We start from the raw sequence: 23,379 nt of genomic DNA, 5'->3' as shown, positions 1-23,379 counted from the left end.
ACGTATGTGTTGATTTTGTCCAGAAGGGAAAGGGCAATGTGGAGTGCAATAGAGATTGCGTCATCTGTTGGGGCGGTATGCGAATTTCAGTGGGTCCAGGGTTTCTGGGATGATGATGTTGATGTGAGCCATGACTAGCCTTATAAAGCATTTCATGGCTACAGAAGTGAATGCTATGGGGCAGTAGTCATTTAGACAGGTTACCTTGGCATTCTAAAGGCACAGGGACTATGGTGATTTGCTTAAAAAAATGTAGGTAAACTACATGACCAAAAGTATGTGGACAACTGCCCATAGAACATCTCATTCCAAAGTCATGGGCGTTAATATGGAACTGGTCCCTCCCCTTTGCAGTTATAACAGCCTCCACTCTATTGGGAAGACTTTCCACTAGATGTTGGAACATTGCTGCAGGGACTCACTTCCATTCAGCCACAAGCGCATTAGTGAGATCGGGCACTGATGTTGGGGCGATTAGGCCTAGCTCGCAGTTGGCATTCCAATTAATTCCAAAGGTGTTCGATGGGGTTGAGGTCAGGGCTTTGTGCAAGCCAGTCAAGTTCTTCCACTACGATCTCGACAAACCATTTCTGTATGGACCTCGCTTTGTGCACAGGGGCATTGTCCTGCTGAAACAGGAAAGGGCCTTCCCCAAACTGTTGCCACAAAGTTGGAAGCACAGAATCATCTAGAATGTCATTGTATGCTGTAGCGTTAAGATTTCCCTCCACCAAACCCAGATTCGTCTGTCCGACTGCCAGATGGTAGAGCATGATTCATCACTCCAGAGAACGCTTTTTCTACAACTCCAGTCCAATTGGCAGCTAGCTTTATAACCACTCAAGCTGACGCTTGGCATTGCTCATCTTAGGCTGCGGCTGCTCGGCCATGGAAACCCATTTTATTCAGCTCCCGATGAACAGTTATTGTGCTGACTTTGCTTCCAGAAGAAGTTTGGAACTTGGTAGTGAGTGTTGCAACCGAGGACAGACAAGTTTTAAGCACTACATGCTTCAGCACTCTGCGGTCCTGTTCTGTGAGCTTATATGGACTACCACTTCACAGCTGAGCCGTTGTTGCTCCTAGACATTTCGACTTCACAAGAACAGCACTTACAGTTGACTGGGGCAGCTCTAGCAAGGCAGACATTTGACGAACTGACTTGTTGGAAAGGTGGCATCCTATAACGGTGCCATTTTGAAAAATTAACTGAGCTATTCAATAATGCCATTCTACTACAAATGTTTGTCTATGGTGGTTGCATGGCCATGTGCTTGGTTTTATAGACTTGTCAGCAACAAGTGTGGATGAAATAGCCGAATCCACTAATTCAAAGGGATGTTCACATACACTATATATACAAAAAAAAGCTGGTCAGCGCATACTCCGAGTACGTATCCTGGTAATCCATCTGGCCCTGTGGCCTTGTGAATGTTAACCTGTTTAAAGGTCTCACTCACAACGGTTACGGGGAGTATGATCATACAATTGTCCTGAACAGCTGGGGTTCTCACACATGCTTCAGTGTTGTTTGCCTCGAAGCGAGCATAGAAGGCATTTAACTCATCTGGTAGCCTCCCATCACTGGGCAGCTCTCAGATGGGTTTCCCTTTGTAGTCTGTGATAGTTTGCAAGCCCTGCTATATCCGACGAGCATCAGAGCCGGTGTAGAAGGATTCGATCTTAGTCCTGAATTGATGCTTTGCCTGTTTGATGGATTGTCCAAAGGCGTAGCGGGATTTCTTATTAGAGTCCGGATTAGTAGTTGCGGAGTTGTGTGTGTGTTTGTGTGCTGAAGATGATTGCATGTCAGCCATGGAGGGACCAGAGCAGCCACTCTGGGCTCTGACATCCCTCAGTAAAGAGTGATTTATGACCAGGCAGTGTTCTGTGTACTTAACCAGCAGATCAGATGGCCCCTGTAGACACAGGGACTTGTGTCTGTCTGTGTCCTTAGTGTCGGTCTGTGTCCCTATTTCCCATAGTGCACTACTTTTTTTTATAGGGCTATGGTCTAGAGTTGTGCACTATTAAGGGAATAGGGTGCCATTTGGGACACACTCACTGTGGTGCTTGTGGTAGTGTCTCATCTTTTGAACTCAGCACCCACAGGCTCCTATACACTTGACTTTCTTTACACATCCTACTTCATATCCTACTCCACATCTCGCCTCTCATGTGGTGGTGGGAATTGGGAAGTAAAATGATGAATATAAGAGAGTAACCACGAGACTCTTGGGTATTAAATAATGACAGAAAGGTTTGTGTAAACTTCCACTGGGGAGAAGTAAACTATCAAAGCTAAACAGACAGGATGTTGGTGGGCAGGGGAGACAGGGACACACGCTTAGCAGGGAATGCTAACACATAATCACCGGCTGGCTGTAAGGTTCATAGCTGTGGACTTTGAGTAGGCAGATGGATGGGTGGATGTTACTGGTATGTTCCAGTAACTAAGGGTTCAGAGAACAGCCGATACCACAGCAACACAGTCAGTGACCTGTATGACTCATCATCAAAGCGATCCCCCGCAACCTTGTATTTTTGTCTCTTTCAGATCAACCTAACTCTTTCATAAGGTGACCCTTTCACAACTTTACCCTTTCACAACCTAACTCTTTCAGAACCTAACCTTGTCAACACACTTAGAAATAAAGGTACTATCTAGAACTTAAAAGTATACTTCCGCTGTCCCCGTAGGATAACCATTTAAAGAAACATTTTTGGTTTCAGGTAGGACCCTTTCCACAAAAGGGTTATCCTATGGGAACCACCAAAGATGCCTTTTGGAACCCTTTTTGGAACCCTTCTGCACTGAGGGATTCTAAAGTGAAAAAGAGTAGCACTAACTGGCGGTGGACTCCAATAGAGGTGCTGCTTTAACATGTTGGTACAACTGTCCTCTGGTAGAAGGCAGATAATGACAAGTAGGAGACAGATGTACAGAACACACTTTATTCCACATTCAAGACAGACAGGCACACACACACACAGAGATAGGAATTGGACTGATGGTAGTAGTGAAAGGGATAGTGGTAGGAAAAGACAAGAGAGAAAGAATCAGACAATGTACAACTGTTATAGCTACAAAGGCAGTAATAACAATGTAATTGTAATGCTACCGTAGTAATAGCAGTGCTAATAACTGCATCATTGTAAAGTGGCAAGCAATATATTGGCTAATAGCACACAATGAACAGAACAGGCTACAGGATGTACAAAGTAATAGCAGTAGCATGAGCAGTACTAGTACGTTAGCAATATTGGCTACACAGAGAGGCTAGTAGGACCCAGTTAATGTAGCACACAATATGACAGTATACATGTACAGTAGCACACTAGGTTAGGCAATAACAGGCTAGTAGTATGGGACAGTATATACAGAGGCAGGATAGCATGCTTGGCTGATAGACCACAGGCTCTTGGACAGGGCAGACAACGTAAAAGCTATACAGTTAGCACGCAAGGCTAATAGATAGCATTAGCATGCAAGGATGTTAACGTGTAGACAATAACAAGGCCATGGGGGCAGGCATCTTGGGAGAGGCCAGGACGTGATGATGTTATAGGCCGGCCATCTTGGGTGAGTGTGAGACACAATAGGCTGGCAGCCATCTTGGCTCATGGAGTGTAATGGGGAAAGATTTTACCTCATAGCCTGAACATGAAAAAAGTATGTACCCCTGAACTATGCCATAAGGGCCAGATAAGCAGGACTAGTGTGGCTAGTACACAGGCCTGAGATAGTAACATTTAACCCTCAAATTAATAAGCACACAGTAATTACACAGTAGTTACACAGTCCCAAGGGACTATTATATACAGAGGCAGAATATGCACATGAACCCTAAAGTCCACTTACATGGTCAGTGACACACTAACACATGGTTGCACAGTCCAGGGTGGAGGCTTGTCCTCGGTAGGAAGGATCCAGTGGTGAGTTTTGTTGAGGTGGTGCAAAGTTCTTCTGACCTGTTGTCTCTCTGCACCCCAGCAGTAAAAGGCTACAAAGTTTGTCCCTTCAGTATCAGAGATAGGGAGAAGGTTTGAATGGTTAATGTCTGAGGATTTAATGATACAGGTTAGAGGGTTTTGTACATAAAGGCTGCAGGTATAAATTACACACTTCAGGAATGAATCACTGGAACCTAGGATAAGATAATGATCTTTAGAGTCTTCTATAAATGGGCGGTAGGTAGACTGGCGGGTAGGAGCATTGGTTAGGTACCTCGAAAGGTTGCTGGATCGAGTCCCCGAGCCAACATGGCAAAAATGTGTTGTTCTGCCCTTGAGCAAGGCAGTTAACCTTTGTCGGTTTACTGCTGAGGTAGGCTACCATCCCCTGCCTCAGCTTGACCCCATTGTGCAGTGGCAGAGACCACTTCACACCTCTGAGTTAGGGACCAGTTTGCTAGGGTAAGGACACAAAAAAAACAGAGGCAGTGGGAGAACCTATTTAAGTAAGTAAATACATTTTGAAAAATTTTAAAACAGTAATAGTAGTAGGCTACTTTGTAGGCTAACTCAACTGAGCTGCTAGCTAGCTAACTTTACACACTGTTTAGCTAAGTTAATTAAATGTAATCAGTTAGCTAACTTTCTTTTCACTACCTACCTTGATGTAATCATTGTAAATTAAAAAGACAGTCTCCAAAAGCATTTGTAGAAAACAGCCATGGAATTATTGACAAGTGTTACTCCCCTTTTCCGGGACGGCTAAAAAGCCCTCCCCAGCGCCCTTCCTTCGGCAAATCAGATGACGCGTCCATTCTGCTCCTCCCTTCCTATAGGCAGAAACTTAAACATGAAGTATCCATGGTAAGGATTGGTCAACGTTGGTCTGACTAATCAGAATCTATGCTTCAAGATTGAATGTTGATATGTTCTGAGTTGCCTTTGAGAATAACATTGACGTATACACTGACTCAGTGACTGAGTTTATCAGATCAAATCAAATCAAGCTTTATGTTTTTTTGCCAACCGAGGCAAGGAAACCTCTCGAACCAGCTAAGGTGTGGAAGCCCGACGAGCCAGCTGAGGCACCCCTGGTTCCTACAGCAGCGGCACCCGGGCCCGACATCACCAACAAAACAGAAAACAAAAACCTCCCTGATGCTTCAAATATTGGTGTCAGCATTCTGTAAGGACAGACGCTAGAGACGAGAAGCAAGTACAGGGAGAGAACATTTAATGAAACACGGACAGGAATAGAATACGGACAGAGTCTGGGCAGGGGGAAACAAAATAACAATAATGCTGACACAGGGGAACTGAGGAACAGACAGATATAGAGGGGCCAGGTGTCCAGGTGTGTCCAATGTGTGCTGATGTGCGTAATGATGGTGACAGGTGCGTGTAATGACAGGAAGCCTGGCACCAGAGAGGAGGAGCGGGAGCAGGCGTAACACAATGACACAAACCGAACAACTAAAAAGCACCCTAAGGAAAAGAAAAGCTAAAAAGATGTGTCCACAGTCCACATATGTCCAGCGTTTCAGTCTCCCTCAGGTTCTCTAGCAGGCTATTCCAGAAGCATAATAAATAAAGGCGGCCTCTCCATGCCTCTTGGTCCTAGGCTTTGGGATAGTTAAAAGGCCAGTGACAGAGGACCTGAGGGACCTACTGGTTACATAACTTAAAAGCAAGTCTGACAAGTACTGGGGTGCACAATCATGGATTGTTTTAAAAAACAATAGAAGAATCTTGAAATGTATTATAAAACTCACAGGCAGCCAGTGTTCATAGAGGAAGTACATAGAGGATGTTGTTCCCACTGTGACGAATAAAACTTATCCAAATAAAATACATTATTGGCAGCGTTCGGACAAAACTAAAAGTGTAAACCACTGCAAATAACCATTGCAAGGTGACTGGGAACATGGACGAGTACAAACAGTCCAGCTATGCCCTCCGTAAGGCAATAGAACAGTCACAATTCAATGGCTCAGACACGAGATGTATATGGCAGGGAGTCCAGACAATCATGGATTATAAATGGAAAACCAGCCACGTCGCTGACACCGACTCCTTGCTCCCGGACAAGCTAAACATCTTCTTCACCCGCTTCAAGGACAACAAAGTGTCCCCGGCATGGGCCAACACCGGTCATGAGGAATGTGAGCTCTCGTTCTACGTGGCTGACATGAGTAAGACATTTAAGTGTGTTAACCCTCGCAAGGCTGCCAGCCCAGACGGCATCCATAGCCGTGTCCTCAGAGCATGTGCAGAGTGTTTAAAGACATATTGAAGCTCTCCCTATCAGTCTGTTGTCCCCAATTGCTTCAAGATGTCCACCATTGTTCCTGTACCCAAGAAAGTGAAGGTAACTGAAGTAAATGATTATCGCTCAGTAGTACTCACATCTGTCATCATGAAGTGCTTTGAGAGGGTAGTTAAAGATCATATCACCTCCACCTTACCGGACACACTAGACCCACAACAATTTGCATACCACACCAACAGATCCACAGATGATGCAATCGCCATGGCACTGCCCTATCACATCTGGAAAAGAGAAATATATATGTAAGATTGGTGTTAATTGACTACAGCTCAGCCTTCAACACCATAGTGCCCTCCAAGCTGATCACGAAGCTCAGGACCCTGGGTCTGAACCCCAGCCCTGTGCAACTTGGTCCTGGACTTCCTGATAGGCCGACCCCAGGTGGGGAAGGTAGGCAACAACATCTCCACTACGTTGATCCTCAACACGGGGACCCCACAAAGGTGCGTGATCAGCCCTGTCCTGTACTCCCTGTTCATCCATGACTGCGTGGCCATGCACGCTTCCAACTCAATCATCAAGTTTGCAGACGACACATCAATGGTAGTCCTGATTACCAACAACGACGACACCGCCTACAGAGAGGAGGTGAGGGCCCTAGTGGAGTGGTACCAGGAAAATAATCTCTCTCTCAACGTCAACAAAATGAAGGAGCTGATCGTGGAATTCAGGAGGCAGCAGAGGGAGCACGCTCCCATCCACATCGACGGGGCCGCAATAGAGAGAGTTAAAAGCTTCAAGTTCCTCGCCGTGTACATCACTGACAACCGGAAATGGTCCATCCCTGTTCAACCTCACTCTTTAATCTCAGGAGGCTGAAGAAATATGGCTTGGCCCCTTCTACAGATGCACCACTGAATGCATCCTGTCGGACTGTATCAACGCCTGGTACGGCAACTGCACCATCCGCAACAGCAGGGCTCTCCAGAGGGTGGTGCGGTCAGCCCAACGCATCACTGGGGGCACACTGCCTGCCCTCCAGAACATCTACAGGCTGTGGCCCGAGTCAGCTAGAGACCACTAGCTGGCCTGCGCCCAGTAGCCTGCCCTGAACTTTGGTCATTTTTACTAGCCGGCTACCAACCGGTACTTAAGCCTGCACCTTAGAGACTGCTGCCCTATGTGAATAATGTAGTCATTGAGCACTGGTCACTATAATAATGTTTACATACTGTTTTACCCACTTCATATTGTCGTGTCTTTCCTATCATTAACTGAAGACTGATAGTTTTTATCAAAGATTCTCTGTAATTAGTTACTACGCGATCAACTGATTAATCACATAACTAATTAACTAGGAAGTCAGGGCACCAAAGACAAATATTCAGATTACAAATTTATAATTTCCTAAAATTTTCAGGTATTTTATCTGATCAATTAGTCTTCGAATTAATGAATGATTTACTTTACCTCACGTTAGTCTCATTCCAAACGTCGTAAATGGTTGGTTATCTGCACAAACACAGTCTTCACTATGAGTCATCCATACATCAATTGTCTTAAATCATTTATTTATTACTAACTAAGTAATTCACAGAAATGCATAAACAAACAAACAAGGTAAATGTAAGGCGGCTTGTTAGACAAAGGGGGAAGTGGGGGTCGACTAAGAAGTCACTACAAAGTTATAATTTTAACAATTGAAATGCTAATCCTTTGCACATGAACACTCACTCATTCGGGAACAATTGCAATCAATATATATATTTATGCTCAGTGTGTCGTCTTGATCGCTGGTGAAAAGTTCATTTCTTTTGTAGAATTGTCCGTCTCTCTCCCTCTCTCTCACGGTTGTGGTTAGAGGGGATTGTATAGAATGGATGTTTCGGCGGTTGTTGTTCTTCGCGTTCAATGATACCGAATTCCTAGCTGCAGACTAGTAATTAATATCAAAGACTTGTTCTTATTCTGTCGGTATCGATAGTCTAAGAGTTTAATCACGTGGTATGGTTAAAAGATTCAGCAATGGTCTACAACCTTTGTCCTCCCAATGGAGAAAAACATGGTCTGCAACCTTTAGCCATCTCGTAATTGAGGTAAGCTCGGTCTGCTGATAATTTAGGTAAGCTCGGTCTGCTGATAATTTCTCAAAGTTGGGTTTTATTCGGAATGGCAGAAAAGGAGCTGTCCCAGGAGGCCATAAGCATTTTGCTACACCCACAATAACATCGGCAAAATATACTGTATGTACGTGACCAATAACATTTTATTTGATTAGGAAGACGATGGAATTCCAACTCCAGCTGTCAGTAAAGGGAGAGTGTAGGCTACTGGATAGGCTAGGTAACTTTCTGGGAGGACATTATGAAAAGATTCTCATGTTCCAGTCCCTAGAGGGAAAGACAGAGAGATAATAGAAACATAATATTCAGTGCTGTCTAATTTGAGTATAACAAAGCCTGTTTCTTTGTGATGTTTTCTGTCCTCAGATATGTACATCAATGAAAACCTGTGTTCGCAGATGTGTAGGCCCACAGCACCTATATTAGCACGTTATACACATTGTATACGTTATATTACTCACAATGTATCAACCTATTACAACTGGAGCAGGTCAACCCTGCTGGAGGTCTGCATCAGCCCAGCAATAACACACCGGATTCAACTTATCAACCCTAATGAGGTGATAATCAAGTGTGCTATTGCTGGGCTGAAACAGAAGTCTGCTCACTCAGTAGATCAGGGACCAGTGGAGCAAGGTTTGCCACCGTTGGTATTGATTTTTTTTCTCTCACCTGAAATTATTCTTTAGTAATAATAGCCTACTTGTTACTACTCAATTATTTATTGTTGTTGATACCTAGATGTCTAATCTTTAAATGTGAGTTAATTTATTTGTATTTATTTTGTAGTGATGAAGAGTTGATTCTTTGAAGAGAATTGTTTAAAGCTGCAATATGTAACTTTTTGGGCGACCCGACCAACTTCACATAGAAGAGTGAGTTATAGAAGATGTATTCTATGTGCACAGTTTCTATGCTTCCCTTTCATAGGTTTTGTATTTGAGTCTTTTACTTTCAGTTTTGTACACCAGCTTCAAACAGCTGAAAATACAATATTTTTGGTTATTGAAAGGATATTTCACAGTGGTGGTACAATTCAGATGGTACAATTCTCTTCACTATATATTGTTTGTTTTGTCACAAACTGAAATTAGAATATTAGCATCCAGAAAATGGCAGAGCGATTTCTGCATATTGCACCTTTAAACTTGTAAATATATATATATTTGTACTATTATTCAAAATGAACTGATGTCAATGTTGGTTAATAACATATCACAATCCTGTAATAAAGAGAGGAAGGGGTTCTGTCTCTAATGTGTCTGTTTCTGTGTTGTATTCACAAATGAACATTTCCTTTTTGTCTAGTTATAAGAGCTCCAATCTGTTTTATTTGATCGTCAATCTGTCTCAGTATATCTGAATCCCATTTAGCAGTTTATCATATGGCATGCATCGCCAATGCAGCCATAGGCCTGTAGCACTCAGAGAACAGCTAAACTCACACATTGTTTACATGTTGAGCTATATGTTCTCAATTTAAAATGATACCAGTAGAAAATGTATATGAGGCAAACCATATACCAGATTTTGTACATTCCTTTGAAGTGCTGACATATGAAATTGTCTAGTGAAATTCAAGCCTTGTAATTTAGGTACAGTATGAAAAGAAGATGTCAACAATTAGTCTACAGGAGATGAGCATTACAGGTAACATATTATGAGGTTCATTTAATTCATTTCAGCAATGTTGCTTGCAAAAAGGAAGTAGTTGTTTCCATAGCAGATAGATCAGGGGTAATTGAACTCTTACCCTACGAGCCTGCAGGTTTTCTGTTCTACTTTATAATTAATTGCATCCACCTGGTGTCCCAGGTCACCCTGTATAAGCTAGATACTCGGTCACAGCTAAACCTTTAGATCAATAATATGCTGTTTTTATTAAAATGTTGTTATAATAGTGAGAGAAATTAAACTAGCTATTAGCTAACGGTAGCTAGCTAGTTATACCTTACAAGGTTAGCTGACTTTTCTCAAAACAAAACTCATTGTAGCTAGCTACATCTTGTCCCTCATGCTAGCCTGCACAGTCAAATTTCCCTCCAGAAATGTACAAATGACATTTATATGGCCAGCATTTGAGACCATTTATCCCCTCTTGCTGCAGCTTTAGCTCATCTTGAATAACAGTGAAATGCTGTGAAAACCAGTGTGCTGCAAATGTTCTAGAATGTTTTGTCACCAATGCTTGTTTGTTAAAAACATTTTGTCCACTTGTACATTTGCTCCTACAGCACTAAACTGGTGAGCACCTTTCGATCTCCGCCAAGCAAGGCATTTGATTGGTTTGACGTGTTGTGAGGTGTCAGTGATTTACACTGGATTCACACTCATCTTTAGCTGATTTCTGCCATAAAACTTCCCCAGGCTTCCCGTACTAGGGAAGCGTGGTTTGCCACGAGGCTAACCTAACTCTGGCTTTCACAACCTAACTTAGGAGACTAACACCTCAGCTCACACAAGTTTGCGCCTGCGTCCTAAATGGCAGCCAATTCCCAATGGACCCTGGTCAAAAGTAGTACACTATATAGGCACTATAGGGAATAGGGTGCCATTTGTTACGCAGATGAGTAAGTGCATGGAAAGCAGATCTGAGGCTTTCTAGATATAGCCAAACATACACCTGTTCACTACACAGTAAAGTCTCTAGAAAGAACTCAGGTTTAATTGGAAATAAGTTTACAATTACCGTGCCAATTATGGTTCAAATATTCAGGTAAATTTGTCTGTAAATTTCCCTCTTGTTTTACAAGATATTTATAAATGCTTTTCTTAATGAAGTTATTTTGACCATGGCACCAAACTAAGCCATTAGTTCTTCTCACTTTGATGCTGTGTGGAATGTGTGCATGTGTGTGTGTGAACATGTAGTTGAGAGGTGAGTTGCTGGGTGAGGATGATACAACCATCATCCATAGTTAACTATCAGACTGACAACATACATTACACATGCCCCTCTTTCAGATTCCATTATTTCAACAGGACTGCTAGAAATCTTAACAAACCTTCTGCTATACAGTAGGTCAGTGTGACCTCATGGTCAGATGAATGCATTGTATACAAAATAGATTACATATTTATTTTCATGTTTCCATGATGTATGTAAGCGTGTGTGTGTGTGTTTGTGTGTGTGTGTCAAGGCCCCACTGTGACCCTTTAAGGGGTCGACAGAGAATACGTAGACGGGGCAAATGGCTATTGTCAGTGTCAGGTCACTTGTACCTGTTTGATGGCCACCATCCTGATCTTCTCATAGTAGTGTAGGGGAGCGTGGGGGGTACTCATGTCATAACCAAATCCAGCGACGGCTACCTCATCACAGTTATGGAGGGCCATTGTTATGGCAACAGTCCCCAGTGTTGGAATATTCTGGAAAACACAGAAGAGAAGACAAATGTTCCCTGAAACAAGACAGTGAGCAAAGTTGACTACTGGAACTACTGGAGGTTAATAGCACATGGGGTAACAAAGAAGAAATGTAAAAAGGTTACCAAACAGAAGTAATGGAACTATTTGAAAGACTTTAGTCACAGCTGAGTCAAGATTTGAAAAGATGGCGCCGACAGACATGGTCGTCCAGTTCCTAGCTCCTAGCCAACTTTGCAGTATTTCATTTTTTTTGTGTGTTATTTCTTAAATTATTTGCTCAGAACATTTATTGCATTATTACCTACAGCCAAAAAAACTTTTGGATATTAGATTTCCCGGTCACCATAATTTCAACCATAAATTAGACTTTCCTGAACTGGCTCCTTTGTTCGTACCTCCCATTTACACTCATCACAGGGGCTGTTCCAAGACGCCCTCAAAGCAGAAGAGGAATACGGAGTGGGCTTTAATTTGCAAACCATCCACTGCCTCCAAGTATATTACTCACTAAGGTTTAGTCCATGGACAATAAAGTAGACAAGCTCAGGACGAGGATCTCCTTCCAGAGAGACATTAGGGACAGTAACATCATCTGTTTCACGGAATCATGGCTCTCTCCGGATATGCTGTCCCCATCCATACAGCCAGGTGGGTTCTCCGTAACATTCCTTGAACAGTAAAAAAGAACTCTCAGGGAAAGAGAAAATCGGAGGTGTATGGTGCATGCTCAGCCCCCTCCTGTACTCTATTGTTCACCCATGACTGTGTGGCCAAGCATGTCTCCAGCTCAAGCATCAAGTTCGCAGATGACAGTTGGTAGTCCTGGATACCAACAACAACGAGACAGGCTACAGGGAGAAGGGGAGGGCACTGGCGGACTTCAGGAGACAGCAGAGAGAGCACGTCCACATCCACAGGGCCGCAGTGGAGAGGGTGAAAAGCTTCAAGTTCCTCGGCGTGCACATCAGTGACAACCTGAAATGGTCCATCCATGCAAAAAGTGTGGTGAATAAGGTGCAATAGCACCTCTAAAAGCTCAGGAGACTGAAGGAATTTGGCTTGGCCTCTAAGACCCTCACAAACTTCTAAAGATGAGATGACCATTGAGAGCATCCTGTTGGGCTGTATCAATGCCTGATACGGCAACTGCACCTTCTGAAACGTTTGGGCTCTCCAGAGGGTGGTGCGGTCAGCCCAACGCATCACCGGGGCACGCTGTCTGCCCTTAAGGTCATCTGCAGCATCTGGTGTCACAGGAAGGCCAATAAGATCATCAAAGACCTCAGCCAGCCGAGACTCTAACTGTTCACCCCACTACCATCTAGAAGGGAGACAATTCAGGTGCATCAAAGCTGGAACCAAGAGACTGAAAATCAGCTTCTATCTCCAGGCCATCAGAGTGTTAAATAGTCACCACTAACCGGCCTCCGCCCAGTAACCTGCCCTGAACTTTGGTCATTGTTACTAGCCGGCTACCACCCGGTACACTACCCTGCACTTTAGAGACTGATGCACTATGTACAGTTGAAGTCGGAAGTTTACCTACACTTAGGTTGGAGTCATTCAAACTCGTTTGTCTACCACTCCACAGATTTCTTGTTAATCAAGTTGGTTAGGACATCTACTGTACTTTGTGCATAACACAATAAATGTTTCCAACAATTATTTACAGCCAGATTATTTCACTTATAATTCACTGTATCACAATTCCAGTGGGTCAGAAGTTTACATACACTAAGTTGACTGTGCCTTTAAACAGCTTGAAAATTCAAAAAAATGATGTCATGGCTTTAGAAGCTTCTGATAGGCTAATTGACATAATTTGAGTCAATTGGAGGTGAACCTGTGGAGGTATTTCAAGGCCTACCTTAAAACTCTGCCTTTTGCTTGACATCATGGGAAAATCAAAAGAAATATGCCAAAATTGTAGACCTCCACAAGACCAAACGCCTGAAGGTACCACGTTCCTCTGAACAAACAATAGTAGGCAAGTATAAACACCATGGGACCACGCAGCCGTCATACCGCTCAGGAAGGAGACGCGTTCTGTCTCCTAGAGATGAACGTACTTTGGTGCAAAAAGTGCAAATCAATCCCAGAACAACAGCAAAGGACCTTGTGAAGATGCTGGAGGAAACAGGTACAAGAGTTTCTATATCCACAGTGAAACAAGTCCTATATCGACATAACCTGAATGGCCGCTCAGCAAGGAAGAAGCCACTGTTCCAAAACCGCCATAAAAAAGCCAGACTACGGTTTGCAACTGCACATGGGAACAAAGATCATACTTTTTGGAAAAATGTCCTCTGGTCTGATGAAACAAAAATAGAACTGTTTGGCCATAATGACCATCGTTATATTTGGAGGAAAAAGGGGAGGCTTGCAAGCTGAAGAACACTATCCCAACCGTGAAGCACGGGGGTGGCAGCATCATGTTGTGGGGGTGCTTTGCTGCATGAGAAACTGGTGCATTTCACAAAATAAATGGCATCATGAGGCAGGAAAATTATGTGGATATATTGATGCAACATCTCAAGACATCAGTCAGGAAGTTAAAGCATGGTCGCAAATGGATCTTCCAAATGGACAATGACCCCAAGCATACTTCCAAAGTTGTGGCAAAATGGCTTAAGGACAACAAAGTCAAGGTATTGGAGTGGCCATCACAAAGCCCTTACCTCAATCCAATAGAACATTTGTGGGCAGAACTGGAAAAGCGTGTGCGAGCAAGGAGGCCTACAAACCTGACTCAGTTACACCAGCTCTGTCAGGAGGAATGGGCCTTAATTCACCCAACTTATTGTGGGAAGCTTATGGAAGGCTACTCGAAACGTTTGACCCAAGTTAAACCATTTAAAGGCAATGTTACCAAATAATAATTGAGTGTATGTAAACTTCTGACCCACTGGGAATGTGATGAAAGAAATAAAAGCTGAAATAAATAATTATCTCCACTACTTTTCTGACATTTCACATTCTTAAAATAAAGTGGTGACCCTAACTGACCTAAGAGGGAATTTTTACTACGATTAAATGTCATGAATTGTGAACAACTGAGAAGTTATTCCTTTTCAAGGTGTATATAAACTTCTGACTTCAACTGTACATAGTCATTGAACACTGGTCACTTTAATAATGTTAATGTAACGCAGGTCAACTAATGTTGAATACTTATCGTTACTAGTGAAATTCCAGTAACCAATCATATCATACTATATTGCTATGTTTAAGTTGACAGCTATTACAAATCAGCTGTCAGAAGCTGCATGACGAGCAGTTTATTTTGAGCCAATCAAAACTCAATATTCTCTTTGTCCCTCTCCTAACCTCACGTTATACACCATTCGGCACCAACATGCTGAAAAAAGAGCTAGAACATGAAGAGTTACCTCCATTCCATGGAAGAAAAACAAAGTTTCAAATCTTTGAGAAGTTGTATAAAACTGAACTAAAAAGAGCAAACTGGATCGGGGTGGTAGGTAGCCCAGTGGTTAGAGCATTGGACTAGTAACTGAACGGTTGCAAGATCAAATCCCAGAGCTGACATGGTAAAAATCTGTCGTTCTGCCCCTGAACAAGGCAGTTAACCCACTGTTCCTAGGCTGTCATTGGAAAAAAATAATGTGTTCTTAACTGACTTGCCTAGTTAAATAAAGGTAAAATAAAACACATTAACACTCACTTATCTATACAAATGTGCTGTGAAGGGATTGAGGGAAAGATTGACGCCAGGATTTGGTGAGTTTTCAGAAGGACAACGAGCTGCTAGCGATTAGGCTAGCTAAGCTATTGCTAGCATTTTGTGCGCGATCATACTGAACCAAGCATACGCACAAGCCGTTAACATTTAGGCTAGCTCAGCCATCGATCAATTGAAATAAAACACTAGTGATCATGTAATCATGCATGGTGAACTATTTTAGTTTTCATACTGTTATAAAATGTGATGTGAACTAGTATGTGAACTAGTATCTTAATCCATTTTCGTTCACTTATGTCATAGATTACTTTATAAGAAATTACGTGTAGATGTAAGCACTAGTACTTTTCATTTGCCCGGGCTAGTCTATTGTTCAGTCCACATGACTGCCTGGTGCTGTAGTTGAAGTGTAAAGAATTTTGACTAAGTTTTCTTTTCTTTTTCCTGTAATAGATTGAAGTTAAGCACTGAATTAATGGTTATATGAAAGGTACTCATGGTATATATATGTGTCACATGTTAAATCCATTTCAGTGTAGATGAAGGGGAGGAAACAGGTTAAAGAAGGATGTGTAAGCCTTGAGAAAATGGAGACATCATTGTGCATGTGTGCCATTCAGAGGGTGAATGGGCAAGACAAAATATTTAAGTGCCTTTGAACGGGGTATGGTAGTAGGTACCAGGCACACCAGTTTGAGTGTGTCAAGAACTGCAACGCTGCTGAGTTTTTCACGCTCAACAGTTTCCCGTGTGTATCAGTAATGGTCCACCAACCAAAGGACATCCAGCCAAATTAGACACAACTGTTGTAGGCATTGGAGTCAACATGGGCCAGCATCCCAGTGGAACGGTTTTGGCGCCTTGTAGTCCATGCCTTTGACGAATCGAGGCCTACAGTCCTTGCTCCATCCATGGCTCGGAGCCATGCCTATATAGGTGTGGATGTTGCAACAGGGAAGCGCATCTTCTTTAGACGCTATGGCAAAGCTACTGATTGATAAGAAGGGCCAACCAACTCTAGCCTCCACATCTCCATCCCAGGTCTACTAGGTGTGGACATTACGAGGATGTTACTAAAAGCTACTACTATCGGGCACCTGGAGGGTCAGCTGTGTGTCTACAGTGTGTTAGGGTAGTATGTTAGAGCTGACCTGGTCTGCTGTGTGTCAGGGCTGACCTGTCCTGATAGGAGCAGACACACAGACAAGGAGAGAACATGAACCAGTGCAGCCCAGCCCAGCCATTAACGCATGCTTATGTGTGAAACAGCTGAGGGGGTTTTTCTTTATATTTCATTTCTTAGAATGTAATTTAACTACCTTGAGTATCCTGGTAACACATATTCTGCAAGCTATTTATGTAAATGACTAGTTGTTAGCTGTATAAAACCAGGGACTGATTATTGCGGTTGATGGCATTATGTTTCGATCAGTTAGTTTCCCAGTCTCTCACCCCTCTCCCCATCTGTCCCTTGTTGTGTGGCAGGCCAATGAACCTGAAGGCAGCCTCCTGGATGAAGTAAGGGTTGAGGATCCTCATCTCACTAGGCTCCCTGGGGACATGATGGGCCACAGACTTCCAGAACCCATCTGTACTATGCTACGTGAGAGAGAGTGAGAGAGAGAGAGAAAGAGAGGGAGGGAGAGAGAGGGAGAGAAAGTGGAAGAAAGGTTAGTTTGAATAATAGCATTAAAAATGGTAAAAACAAATTTAGACATCAGTAATACATTTACCACTTGCTATAACAATGTGATGTCTCTCTGTTGGTGATCTCCAACAGCACAAGTCATCCAGCCCAGAGTACCTCAACATCTCTTCTCATCAGACCTGAGTTCAAATACTAATTTAAATCATTTCAAATACTTTGAGCTTTTGATTTAGCCTGCTTGGAATGCCAGATGGGCAAGATTTGACATTTTTCCGACTATTCTATTGGTTCATTAAGTCAGCCAAGCAAAATCAAACACAGACGATGTATTTGAAATGATTTCAGTTTCATATTTGAACCAAGGTCTGCTTCTCATGTTCTTCTGCCTCATGATTAGTTATTCATTCTTCTCTTCAGCTGAGAAACTGGCAAAGTGAGAGCTGATGCTTAGCAGTTGGTCAGTGAATTTTAACACACGTCACCTGTACAAATAAACCAGAGTGCTTCCTTTGATATTTCCAAATAAAGAGTGACTAAAATATGGCCAAGTGGCTTTGAGGTGGTTTGGCTGTGTGCCCAGGACAAGCCCAGACACAACCCACCTCTCTGTCAGACCAGTTCTAAATAAAGGGCCTTTCTGATTCTGATGGGGCAACAACATCACAGCAAGGGACACATAAAGCCAGGCCCAGGGACACAGTCCCCCCTCCCCTAGGTAAACCAAAAACATATGATCTCAGGTTTCACCTGATTGTTCAGAGGGTGAAAAGTGATGGAAGGTGACACCTACTATTGAGTATTGCCTTTATTTGATTTATGATGAAGTATATTGTCCATGGTCTTGTTCAGATTCAACATGCCATAATCAACAGAATATACCCAATGCTTTTTTATGTAAAACCTGTCACATGTCAGTCACACAGACAGAGTTCCAGGTCCTGTAGCAAGATCCCAAGCTAGGTCTGATGGGCAGGGAGGAGAGCCCAAAAGTTCCAGGTCGTAACCTAGCCTACTGTGGTGGGAGGAGGTCCAGGAAATCAGGTCTTATTTTTCTCTGGGGAGGCCACTCTACTGCACTAAGCATGCTGTATATACTTCACAGAGGTGTTCCAGATAACCTCAGACCGGTTTAGTCACGTGGGGTTTCTTTTATGGGCTAAGAGTTTATAAAAAGCAGGTAAAGAACACCTCACAGCACAGGCTGTGTATCATCTGTGTTTCCTTTTGTAAATAATATATGTATGAAATTTGTTTTGATTTAGAATGGATCATTATCCCGCAACTGTCTCGAAACAGGGACAGGAGAAAAAAATGTAATCTATGCAAATAGCGAATGGAGGACACTTTTCCCGTGGTTAATGTTCATGACAGCCAGGTAGGCTATACTGCTGTTGTAAAGAGAAGCAAAGTATCAAGAAAGTATGCCTAGCCTATAGAAAGCTGATGGGATCCTTCTCTTTTTAATAGAGGCTATCAAAACAGCTTTCTCACGTAATTGCATAGGCTATAGAAATGTTGCTCAACATGATTTGATTTTTGATCGCATTTGCATTGATGTCAGAGTGGTTCAAGGGACAATAGAGTGCTGAGTACCAGGCAGTTAGCAAGCTTGGTAGGCTACTAATGACCATCAGGAGCATCAGAGTTAGGAGAAGCCTCGTTACGGTGACTAAACGGTCCTGTGGAATTTTACTGAGGTCATGACTAGTGACTGCTGGTGTCGCTGTAATATGGTCACCGTAACAGCCCTATCTGTGTATCTGTTGGGTCGGTATACAAATTGTAGTTGGTCAAGGAAGTCGGGTAAGGTGGAGGTGTGATCTGATTTGCCAAAGGGTGGAGCAGGCAAGGGTCTTGTAGCCTTCCCAGAAGGGAGAGTAACAATGTGTAGCACGGGATAGGTGTTGGTAGATTTTCGGGAGCGTTTGCCTCAGATTTCCTTTATTAAAGACCCCAGCTACAATAAATGCGGCCTCAGGATATGTAGTTTCCAGTTTGCACAAAGTCCAGTGTAGTGCCTTATGAGCCATTGCGGTGTCGGCTTGGGGGAGAAATATACAGGGCAGTGACAATAGCCAAAGAAAATGATCTTGGGACTTAATGCTGTCTGCATTTGATGGTGAGTTATTCCAGATTGGGAGAACAAAAGGACTTGAATTCCTGTACATTACCACAATCACACCATGAGATGTTAATCATGAGACATACCTCCCACCTTAGTTTTTTCCAAAGAGTTCTTTCTTCCTGTCAGCGCGATGTAAAGAGAACTTTGTTGGCTGTATGGATGGGGACAATATATACGGAGAGAGCCTTGATTCCGTAAAACAGAGCATGTTACAGTCCCTTATGTCTCACTGAAAGGAGATCCTAGCCCTGAGCTCATCTACTTTTTTGTCCAGGGGGCTGAATGTTTTAGCGAGTAATATACTCGGTAGCGGTGGATGGTTTGCTCGCAGCCTGACTAGAACTCCTCCCTCTGGTGGAGTGTCTGGGATGAATGGGGCTGCCTCGGGAAATCCAAACAAAAGATCCAGGTTAGGGAAGTCATTTCTCGTCAAATTTCTGGTGAGTGACCGCCGATCAAATGTTCAAAAGTAATTTTTCGGTTGTAGGAAATTATACTAGAAACTTTCTGAGCAAATAATGTAAGTCATAACACCAATAAAGCGAAATACTGCAAAGTTGCCGGGGAGATAGAAACAGGGTGACCGTGTCTGTCGGCGCCATCTTGTCTGAACTGAGGACATACAACCACAACTTGCTCTATAAATGCTTTGCATAAGTACTTGGGATAAATACATTTTGAAATGAATGTCTTTAGTGAAGGCCACTACTTCATAGGCTGTATTGCGGTGTTAGTTATATAATTGTGCGATACCTAGGCCTTCATCAAAAGGCAACACATTTTTTTGTATATGTAAAGACAATATTAAATCAAGAATAGTCTAATGGGTGACAATATTAGCCTATAACTTGTGAATGATATATTATCGCTTGTGTATGATGCCCAGCTTAAGGCAAGAAACAGCGCATGCCTTTTTGCTGCGAATTCAAATCATACTCGCACTCGTATATATGCCTATGTTTTGCTAAGTTTTATATCACAACTAAAGTGGCCAAATAACTTAAGATTAAGCACATTCATCTGCTTTACAACTGGTGTAGAGCCTAATAATTAAGCATTATATGCATTATGCATATATGCATATGCATTATAACAAAATATTTGTTTTGTCTACAGCTTCCACACGATGTCACCATTGCTATCAATATCAGAATCATTTATCCCTGGTTACAACACAAATAGACCCCTCCCTTCTTCTGACGCACCACAGTATGTTGTGAAACTGAAAAAATGGACGATGTTTTCCAGACTTGCTGCTATCGAATACAGATCGCCCCGTGATCAATTTGATACATCATTAACGTTTATTAATACCTAAAGTTGGTTTAGAAACGTCGTTTGAAGTGATTTGTAAAAGTTTATAGGCGACTTTTGTAATTTTAAAAAGTGACGTTGCGTCTTGTAAATTGACTTTTTGCAGCATCAGACTGGCCTTCAGCAAATGACATTTTGGGTATACAATGACAAAAATACCCAATTGTGATGTTTATGGGACATATAGGAGTGCCAACAAAGAAGCTCGTCCAAGGTAATGAATGTTTTATATTTTATTTCTGCGTTTTGGGTAGCGCCGGCTACCTCAAAATCTGTTGTTTACGTGTCGTGCTGGTATTTTGGGGGGTGCATGCTATCAGATAATAGCTTCTCATGCTTTCGCCAAAAAGCATTTTACAAATCTGACTTGGTGGCTAGATTCACAACGAGTGTAGCTTTAATTCAGTACCTGGCATGTGTGTTTTAATGAAAGTTTGAGATTTAACGAGTACTAAGTAAAGTACTATAGGTGGCGCTCTGAAATTTCCGCTGAGCTATCCCTGTGCAGGGATCACCTCCATAAGCTAACCAATACCCAAACTGAGATTCTGTGAAAATAAAAATATAATTGATTTATCAAGACCAGTCCCAAAGCTTGTCTCAAAGCAGCATGAAACGGTGCTGAAATAGTTAGTTGACCAAAATAATGCTTAAATCAACTGCTGGTCTTTACTGTACGCTGCAAATTTTTACATTGTATTCTATTTCCAGCAAGACTATTCAAGCCATCGACTCACTGATGGTTGAAGATGATGAGTGATCGGCAAAAGCAATCAACATCGCTCTAATTATAGTCAGAACAAAAATGGCGCCGGAGAAGATGGCTGACGTTTTACGTGCTCCTAACCAACTGTGCTACTTTGTTAGTTTTTTTTGCGTTTTTTGTCACATATTTCTTTACTTATTTTGTACATTTTGTGCTGCTACAGTCTTTTATTACAGAAAAGGACTTCTGGACACCAGAACAGCGATTACTCACCTCGACCTGGAAGAAGCTTTTTCCTTTAATGAGTCTGACAAGCCTGATGCGAAGGATATAGTGCTTTCCCGGGAACAGACCGAAATCCTAGTCATTTCAGTGAAGAAAATACAGAGAAAAAGGGGGCGGAGGTTGGGCTGCCTTCTGAGAATTCTTAGGCGAGCGAGTAAACTCCCACTGCCATCCGTTCTATTGGCCAACGTGCAATCATTGGAAGATAAAACCGACTAACTACGATCAAGATAATCATACCAACAGGACATTAAAAAAATCGGTGAAAAACGACACAGATAAAATGGAGCTGGCGGGATTTTCCATGCACCGGCAGAACAGAGATGCTACGTCTGGTAAGACGAGGGGTGGAGGTGTGTGTCTATTTGTCAATAACAGCTGGTGCGCAATCTCTAATATTAAAGAAGTCTCGAGGTATTGCTCGCCTGAGATAGAGTACCTTATGATAAGCTGTAGTTCACACTATCTACCAAGAGAGTTCTCATCTATATTATTCATAACTACTGTATCTATTTACCTCCAAAAACTGATGCTGGCACTAAGACCGCACACAACCAACTCTATAAGGCCATAAAGAAACAAGAAAATGCTCATCCAGAAGCGGCGCTCCTAGTGGCCGGGGACTTTAATGAAGGCAAACTTAAAACCGTTTTACCTCATTTCTACCAGCATGTCACATGTGCAACCAGAGGGAAAAAAAACTCTAGACCACCTTTACTCCAAACACAGAGATTCATACAAAGCTCTTCCTCGCCCTCCATTTGGCAAATCTGACCATAATTCTATCCTCCTGATTCCTGCTTAAAAGCAAAAAATAAAGCAGGAAGTACCAGTGACATGCTAAATTTGAAGTGGTCAGATGACGGGAATGCTACGCTACAGGACTGTTTTGCTAGCACAGACTGGAATATGTTCCGGGATTCATCCAATGGCATTGAGGAGTATACCACCTTTTAACAGCTTCTACCCCCAAACCTTAAGACTAAATAAATAAAATGGCCACTGGACTATTTACATTGACACCACTCCCATTTGTTTTTTACACTGCTGCTACTCACTGTTTATTATCTATGCATAGTCACTTCACCCCCACCTATATGTCCAAATTACCTCATCTAACCTGTACCCACAGACATTGACTCGGTACCGATACCCCCTATATGTAGCCTCGTTATTGTTATTTTACTGTTACTTTTTGTTCTTTTTTACTTTAGTCTATTTGGTAAATCTTTTTTTTAACTCTTTCTTGAACTCCAATGTTGGTTATGGGCTTGTAAGTAAGCATTTCACGGTAAGGTCTACACATGTTGTATTCGTCGCATGTGACAAATAAAGTTTGATTTGACTCCAATCAAGTTGTAGAAACTTCTCAAGGATGATCAATGGAAACATGATGCACCTGAGCTAAATTTCAAGTCTCATAGCAAAGGGTCTGAATACTTAATTATGGGATATTGTGTGTAGATTTATTAGGGTAAAAAATGATTTAATACATTTTACAATAAGGATGTTATTTATCAAAATGTTGAAAAAGTCAATGGGTTTGAATACTTTCTGAATGCACTGTATGTATTTGTGTAATGATGTTATATGATATACTGTTTTATTTTATTGTATGATATGCCTAATGTCTCTGCACCCCAGGAAGAGTAGGGGATCCAACAATAAATAGAAATACCCACCTGTCTGTCACTGTGTGAATAGTGATCCAGACTCACAGGACCACCCCAGTGATATGCCTATCATCCATCCATCCATCCATCCATCCATCCATTCACTGTCTGTCTATGGGCATTGGGCAGGCCAGGTAAGCCCAGATCTGAGATACTGTTGCTCTCTGATGCGCATCAGACCCCTGAATCCCATAGCCTGTCAGCCTCCAGCCC

At 42.4% G+C, this 23,379-nt stretch overlaps 1 protein-coding gene across 33 annotated transcripts in view; it reads right to left on the bottom strand.

The window, feature by feature from the left end:
- LOC110521738 (CMP-N-acetylneuraminate-beta-1,4-galactoside alpha-2,3-sialyltransferase) overlaps positions 1-23,379 on the bottom strand; it is a 112,918-nt gene that overhangs the window by 24,579 nt on the left and 64,960 nt on the right. For 12 of the 33 annotated variants that reach the window (XM_021599561.3, XM_036969206.2, XM_090231907.1 and 9 more), the window contains 2 exons: positions 16,868-17,014; positions 11,569-11,715 (listed from right to left, as the gene is read on the bottom strand). In XM_021599561.3, the coding sequence (XP_021455236.2) occupies positions 11,569-11,715; positions 16,868-17,014 (294 nt within the window). Of the gene's footprint in view, positions 1-3,862; positions 4,020-4,228; positions 6,505-7,693; positions 7,736-7,777; positions 8,614-11,568; positions 11,716-16,867; positions 17,015-23,379 lie in introns of those variants that run through there. The other 21 variants (XR_016495223.1, XR_016495216.1, XR_016495218.1 and 18 more) reach the window with 5 other exon arrangements.

Source organism: Oncorhynchus mykiss, chromosome 4, assembly GCF_057628025.1.
Source record: "Oncorhynchus mykiss isolate SJ-2025 chromosome 4, ASM5762802v1, whole genome shotgun sequence".
In the NCBI taxonomy this organism is placed as follows: Eukaryota; Metazoa; Chordata; class Actinopteri; order Salmoniformes; family Salmonidae; genus Oncorhynchus; species Oncorhynchus mykiss.
This window is presented reverse-complemented; position numbering and strand designations above follow the sequence as displayed.